This window comes from Setaria viridis, chromosome 8 (genome assembly GCF_005286985.2).
Source record: "Setaria viridis chromosome 8, Setaria_viridis_v4.0, whole genome shotgun sequence".
NCBI classification, from domain to species: domain Eukaryota; kingdom Viridiplantae; phylum Streptophyta; class Magnoliopsida; order Poales; family Poaceae; genus Setaria; species Setaria viridis.
The window spans coordinates 5075671-5083319 of NC_048270.2; the positions used below are offsets into that span (position 1 = coordinate 5075671).

General features: G+C 55.8%; 1 protein-coding gene across 1 annotated transcript; it reads right to left on the bottom strand.

Annotated features, from left to right (window-relative positions):
- Positions 1–2568: 2568 nt before the first annotated feature.
- On the bottom strand, positions 2569–6833 carry LOC117833745 (ABC transporter G family member 25). The gene is made up of 3 exons (XM_034713344.2): positions 6513–6833; positions 5583–6420; positions 2569–3919 (listed from the first exon to the last, which is right to left on the bottom strand). Exons 1-3 carry the CDS (start codon positions 6639–6641, stop codon positions 2961–2963), a joined length of 1926 nt encoding a protein of 641 aa, XP_034569235.1. The 5' UTR covers positions 6642–6833; the 3' UTR covers positions 2569–2960.
- Positions 6834–7649: the final 816 nt, after the last annotated feature.

Genomic DNA, 7649 nt, shown 5'->3' on the forward strand with positions numbered 1-7649 from the left:
CGAATGGTGAAGGGAAAACCTTAGGCTAGCGAAACTGAGATGCCCCCGCGAAAGGATGAAGTTGGTAACGTTGGCGCTTGAAAGCCGAGCGCATAAGACACCAGAGGCGACGGCGGTAGAACGGACGAGGAGGGGGGGCGTGGTGAGATGGAAGGAGAGAACCGAGGATACATAGGAGGAGTTGAAGCGCAGGGCCAGGAACGGAGGAGTGATCCAAATAAAAGAGTCCGGAGCAGAGGGGAGAGCACCTGGGCAAGCTACTGAGTGGAAGTCGTGGAGGAGTAGTTCCTGGAGCTTGGAACCCGGGCGAGCAGTGACCTTGTCGACTGGAGTTCTTGCAGCGTTGGCCAGTCCATTGCGCGTCGTCGGCTTGTCGCGGCGAAAGCGGCTGTTGTGGGGTGGAGGTGTTGGGTGGTTGCTGTCGGTAGCGCGAGATGCACTAGTGGCGGCGGCGTGGGCGCCAGCGGCAGTGCATAGTGCACCGGCGCCGGCGTCAAGCTAGGCAGCGCTGATGCAAGGAGTATCAGGGGCGGTGGCTGGGCGGGGGTTGCCGGCGCCGGCGCGGGAGGCGCCGGGGCCGGGGGTTTGGACGTCGCGAGACGCGAGCATCCCGTCCACTTCTCCTAGCCCCTAGCTTGACCGGCGGCGGCGCACGGCCGGCGTGCGAGCTCGCGAACGCGCGCGGAAACTAAACCTAGGAAGGCGAAGCGGAGAAATGGTCAAATTTAGTTTTGATCCCATACTCTTTTTCACGGCTGGTTGAAGCAAAGAAGAGACAAATTCGTCCAGGTTCAACTACTCAGCTTAATCGGTCATCTCAAAATCACTTTGGATTATGCCATTGCTTTTTATTTCTGAGGCAAAGACGACTACTGCACAAATGCGTTGACACTTGCACAAGATCTTATGGATCAGTACCTCTGTGCTGGAGAAGATGAGGATTCCAACCGTGGCTCCTGCTCATGTTGGCATCGTGCGGCCACCAGCTCACGGCCGGCACAGCAGAATACGTCGCCCGGGGCATCAGCGAACGCTCCAGCTCACGTGGCTGCCGCGCTCCCTTTGCTTTCTTGTAGGTTCTCTGTTCTCGCCGCGTGCACTGAGGAGGGGAGCCATCGTCTAGATTGCGAACCTTCTTGGCGACATATGGGTAGCACAGGAGGTCGGGAGCTGGGTGAAGTGGCCGGGAGGACGGCAAACGGCATAAGCGCGAAGAGAGGGTGCGGACGGACGAAACTCATGCTTTATATTGTAGAGACTCAATGAACCCACAAATTGTGATGGGTTTATGACTGAAATCCAGCGAGTAAGTTTGGCCACAAGGATTTAACCAACTGATCTCCACTTAAGTTTGCTTCGAAATAAGCTTTGGTTATAGAAGTGCGCCTACCGCAACCATGGTTACTATGTTTCAGATCTAAAATTCGAATTTTAGATCTGAAACTTGTATCGATTATTTAAGCACTAATATGATATCAAATAAAAAAGTTTCAACTGCAAAGTTGTAGATCTCATCGAGATCTATAATTTTTATATAACGTTTTTCTTCATCCGAGTTGATCCGAGTTGATATGAATTAGTTATGATTTTTTGAAAGTGTAGTGCCGAGTGGTGGGAGATTCCGTCGGTTGAAAAGGCGGTAAGGATGCTACAGTACCCCTTCCACCGTTTCATCTGGCTATAGCCGTTTCAAACGGCGGTATAGATCTAGATTTGCAATTTTTTTGTTTGACTATATATTTTTGCAAAATGCTAAAATAAAAAATATAAAAATAAAAAAAATCCTAATGACACGTCTACTGGGTTTGGGTGGCCCAGCACCAACCACAGGCCACGGCCTGTCGGGCCAAGCGACCGAACATTGGACGTAGTATTCCTTTGTGGGCTGGTGTGTGCTCGGAAACAGCAGACTACACCAGATGATGGATGATGGGCCAGACTTTTGCCTTCCCGGCCCGATGGACAAATTATAACCCAGTAAATCCGATATGCAAAGATGAACCTGGCCCAGTCAAAGGCACAATGCGCATGAAGAAAGAACAGAACAGCATCACCATCAGCCATGTCGGAAGCTCAATCTACTCCCAGTCCCAGGACTCTGCTAACTCGACTGGAATCTCTGCGTAAGCTTTCCAGCCCGCACGTCCTAAGCTGAAGATTTCACTGGCTCGAATTCAAATTCTGTTCGGAACGCAAGAGTCAATCGAATTTCACGTTTTTTTTTGGGAAAATCCAAGTAGATCGAGCAGCTAATTCTATTCGATTCCTCTGTCCAAGTACCCTGTAAGAATCTGAAATGAAGAATTCGATTTGGTTCGATGAATCCAGTCATTGGGAAAAAATTTGCGGTATCAGAATTCAGAAGCTTAATCAGAACATGCCAGAACGATGGCTTTCAGCTTTTGCGCGACGGATGCTGAACTTGAGGATGGATTAAGTTGATTTTCACGCCGGACTCAGGCCACCAATCTTGCACCTTTGCTATCTTCACGTACATTCACTTGAATTTTGAATTTTTTTATCATCCCATCCATCAGCAATTCATCTTCTTCAGACCAAGAAGCCCAATTCAGCTCTCACAACTTACACCTCGGTGATTGATCAATATATATAGTACACTTGCTTGCAAGAAGGCATCTCGATCGATGGCTAAGATACCACCAAATTTTAGGTAAGAGAATTAAAAAAAACAAACAAGAGATCGCAAGAGGAAAACGACGACCTCGTCGATCGCCGGCGGCGACGCCAACAACAACCGCGTCATCTAGTTTAGTCATCTCCCTCGACGCCCTCCCCGCCCGCCCGCCCGCCGGCGCCGTGGATCTCGGTTCCCCGCGCGCGCCGGCCCGGCCGGAGCCTTTGATCACCGTGCCGGGCCAGCCGGCCTGAATAGTTAATGGCACACACGCACCTAGCTAGCTAGCTACAGCGGCGGCCGCCGCCGCCGGCGGCCGGCCAGGTCACTTCCTGACGCGGCGCAGCGCGAGATACGCCAGAAGCCGGTACCCGAAGAACATGGCGACGAGCGCCGCGACGCAGGCGCCCGGGCCGGCCTCGCCGTCGACGGCCTCCGGCGGGAGCAGCCGCCGGAGGTGACCGCCGTACTGCACGGCGATGAGGAGGCGGTAGCAGTAGTAGGTGAAGGAGGTGTACTTGGCCCACACCATGAACCCCGGCACGTTGTGCACGTAGAATCCCCCGGTGAGGAGGTAGGCGAGCATGATCACCGTCACCAGCGTCGACGCGCGCTTGGCGTCCATCATGATGGCGCCGACGGCGAGGCCCAGACCACCGGCTACGAGCACGTAGGAGAGGATCACCGCCAGGGTGAGCGCGAACGCCGCCGGCGACGGGTTGAGCCCGGTCATGAGGTAGACGACCACAGTGAACGCCGTCGGCAGGGCGAGCTCCATGGGGAGGTCGCCAACCATCCGCGACATGAAGTAGGAGGAGAGCGCGTACATCCCCGACGCACGCTCGCGGGCGAGAACGGGGCGCTCCTGCGGGAAGGCGAAGACGGCGTTGAAGGAGGCGAAGACGCCCCAGAAGATGGAGATGAAGAAGAGGAGGCCGAGCCGGTCCTGGACGGCCACTGGCGACGACCGCCACCACATGGCGCCGGCGACCAGCGCCGGCGCGATGATCTGGAACATGCGCAGCGACGTGAACGTCTCGTGACGCCGCTCCTTGAGGCTGCGCCGGAGCAAGATCGTGAACTGGTTCGCCCAGCTCGTGCACCCGCTGCAGCTCTCCGCCGGCGGCAGTGGCAGGGGCTCGGCGCCGTCCTGCGCGTGCTCTGTGGTGGCGGCGTTGATGGACGCCTTCACCCTTGGGGACAGCACCTTGTTGTAAGACGAGATCAACGACTGCTTCACGTTGCCGCCTTCTGCTGTGAAATTGCAATCTGCTTGAGCAAAACCTGCAAAATAATTGAAGTAGTTAGATAATAAGATCATTTTTAAGATCGGCACAATAATGCTTTTGAGAATTTGGGATAATGTGATATTTTCTCCGTCTAATACCAAGATAATGTTATGATGTTTACACATCCCCTTTTTCCATTACTCTTTTGATACACAATAATTCTACACGTAGCGCATCCTCTACCGTTCAATGAAAAAGAAAAGCAGGTATACTTGTTTTCGCACCGCCACAAAATTGACACCAAATGTGATTTGAAATCCGCGAGGTGTTTGTTTTCAAAAAAAAAAATCAAGGAGCGGCGGATCCAAATGCGGATTTGCCATCGTGCTAGCTGTGGTGACATGAAAGGCCGGCCTTTGGATAGATGGATGGTGCGCAAGCTTTGTTTTTGATGTGCTGGTGCACTGAGCAAAAAATTAAAAAGAGGTGCCAAGCAGCCATAAAGGAGAAAGTGGCCCTCCAAAGAGGGCAATTTTGCACCAAGAAAGGATTCCTCCTGTCTAAAGCCGGCATGAGAGCAGGGGCATATATTTCCAAGTCTAGTGAGACAGGCACTTGGAACCATATCCATCATCTGCACAACTAGGAGTAGTATAAAACCATTCACGCATGAGCACAGTGCATCCACCATGCATGTAAAAAAGAGGCAAAGCTAGGAACCAGATCCAACCAAAAGCTGCCACAGGTGTCGGAGATCCATCCATCACCCCCTGCGGTGGTATCCTAAACCACTGTGTGTTCATGTTCAGTTCAGGCCTTCAGGGTCGGTGTGTGTGTGAGAGAGAGAGAGGTTTTTCACTGCTGAGCACCAGTGATGCCTACGATTAACCGCTGGTGCTCGCCATCATATATACACAGGCGCGATAGTGATGTCCCTCCGCGTGCTTATCCACGCGATCTAGGGATGGCAGGCACTCACCCCCTCTCCACCCTTTTTTTTTATTTGTCTTGCCTTTTTTCTGTACCCTCTCTGTTGGGTGCACTCCACACTCACTCACCAGGTGTTTTGCTTGTCCACAGTCTAATGATGAGTCCAATCCTCCTCACAATTGCAAAAAAAGGGAGCAAGAACACACAAGCACCCATGTACTCTAGTCCTCCTGACTTCAACTCCACACCACACCCAAATTGATCACACTCTATCTCAACATCTATCCCATTCAGTTGCATGCCAAACTTTGTTGGTTCAAGTGGTTTGGTCAATCTAGTAATCCTCGCTCATGTTAGGCACTACTCCCTTCCTTCCAAATTATAAATCATTCCAACTTTCTTGGAGGGTCAAACCATTTTATATTTGATTAAAATTATAGAGAAGATCACAAAAATTTATGGCACCGAATAGATATAATATGAAAATAAATTTAATGAAGAAACTAATGGTTCCTAATTGGTATCATGAATGTTAGTACTTTATTGTATAAATTAGGTCAAATTTGAGATGCTTTGACTCTCCGAGAAAGTTGGAATGACTAGTAATAAGTTTTTTTTCATAAATGTGTTTAATTTTTTGATTAGTTAAGATTAAAATTAAATACGTGTGCTTACTTTTCCCTGTTGTAGAGGGTCATGCATGAAGTAGTTCTTGCACTTGTCCTTTTGGGGACATGAAAGAACTGAAAAAGAAAAAACAAGAGAACGTAATAAGAAGCACCGCTCACCATTTGCGAGGTCGAGCATGAAGTCGGCCGGGTTGACGTGGAACCCCGGCGCGAAGCCGACGGAGGCGAAGTAGTCCATGGCGTCGCGGCCGGCGCCGAAGTATAGGCAGCTGCCCTCGGCGAGGAGCAGGACGGAATCGAACATCCGGTACACCCGCGACGACGGCTGGTGCACCGACATCACCACCGTTCGCCCCTTCCTGGCCAGCGCCGAGAGCGTGGCGACGAGGCGGGCGGCGGCGGTGGAGTCGAGCCCCGACGTGGGCTCATCGAGGATGAGCAGGCTCGGGTTGACGAGCAGCTCGTGCCCGATGCTGACGCGCTTCCGCTCGCCCCCCGACACGCCGCGCACGAACGCGTTCCCGACGACGGTGTCGGCGCACGCTGCGAGCCCGAGCTCGGCGATCACGGCCTCGGCGGCGGCGGCCTTGGCCGCCGACGGCGCGGCGCGGGGCAGGCGGAGCATGGCGCAGAAGACGAGCGTCTCGCGGACCGTGAGGTGCGGGTGGAGCACGTCATCCTGCGCCACGAACCCCGTGCGCCGCTGCACGCCGCGGGTGGGCGGTCGGCCGCCGGCGAGGACCGTCCCCGAGTGGCGGCCGGCCAGGCGGCCGCCGAGGATGGAGAGGAGCGTGGACTTGCCGCTCCCCGAGGGGCCCAGAACGGCGAGCAGCTCCCCCGGGCGCGCCTCGCCCGTCACGCCCTTCAGGATCGTCCGCTCCTCCACCGACACCGCCAGCGCGGCGCCGGCGCCAGAGTGCGACGAGATCCGGCCCGGCGGCGCCGCCTTGGACGCCGCCGATTTCTCCGTCTTAACGCGGTACGACACGTCGATGAACTGCACCGACATGAACTCGATCGTTGGCGGGGGAAACAACGCAAGCTAAGAAGCTACTAGCAGCCGCCGCCGCCGTCGTCGCAGGTACCTACCTGGAGGTTGAGCGGCGTGCAGGCGGTCGTGAGGAAGCAGTCCATCTTGGTCGCCGCCGCCGTTGCCGCGGGGGCCGGCGTCATGGCGACGCCGGTGGTTCCGTGCGTGTCCTGTGCGTTGGGAGGCATTGATGGCTCAAGCTTCCCTTGCCGATCGATGAACGGAGGAGCAAGAACGAGAGGAAATCGCGCTGCACCTAATAACCGCTCACTCAGAGAGACTGCTAATCCGCCGGAGGAGGTGGTGGTGGCGCTGGCATGCGCAGGTGGTGCGCTCGCGGTGGCGGAGGAGGTAGCAGTGTGGTGAGGAGGCGGAATGGAAGGGGACGGCGAGGCGGGGCGCGGTATATAAGGAGGGGGGCGGGTGGTGAGGTCCACGTCACGGCGGGGGCGGAGGGGGTACGTGGCGGGCGGCGAGCGCGAGCGGGGTGGAGTTGCGGGCCCACGGAGTGGCTTTTGGACCGGGGTCCAACCATGTCCACCCAGCAGACGGCACCGGAGGAGAGAGATCAGGAGACAGCAGAGGAGAAGTGTACACGTCTGCTACTCTGCTCGGGGAAGAAGGAAGGAAGGCCACACGAAACCATGGCAGGGTAGTGGGGCGGCCGGCGCGAGCGAGAGCAGGACGAAGCACCTGGCGCTGGCGGCGGCTGCTGCTGCCGGCCGCCGGAGAATTGTACTGCCCGGTGGAGTAAAATACATTAATTTGGCATGTGGCATGCACCTCGTGTTAACTCGTGTTAATCCACCGCATATGGCATGCACCTCCCTGCCGCGCCTGCCAAATCTCCGGCCGAGAGATCGGCCTCCCCGTTGGCGCCGGGATTGGCAGCGGCCTTGCCCGCCGCATCCCCGTGCCGTCTCTACTTCCATGCCTCCACGCGCGCTCGCCTCCTCCCATCCTCTCCCTCCCACGCAGCACAACAGCTGCAGCATGACGGCGGTCCGGTGAGAGGCACGTGGAGGAGAGCGCCACAGCTGGCGTCGCCGGGCGCGGGGACTCTCCCCGGCATACGAAGGTCCACCCGCGCTGGCCTCAGCCTCAGGCCTCGTCTAGTCGCGCAAGGTGCGGTCGTCGCTACCGTCCACCCGCGCTGGCCGCGGCAGCACCGACCGTCCACTGCTCCTGGGTTGCTG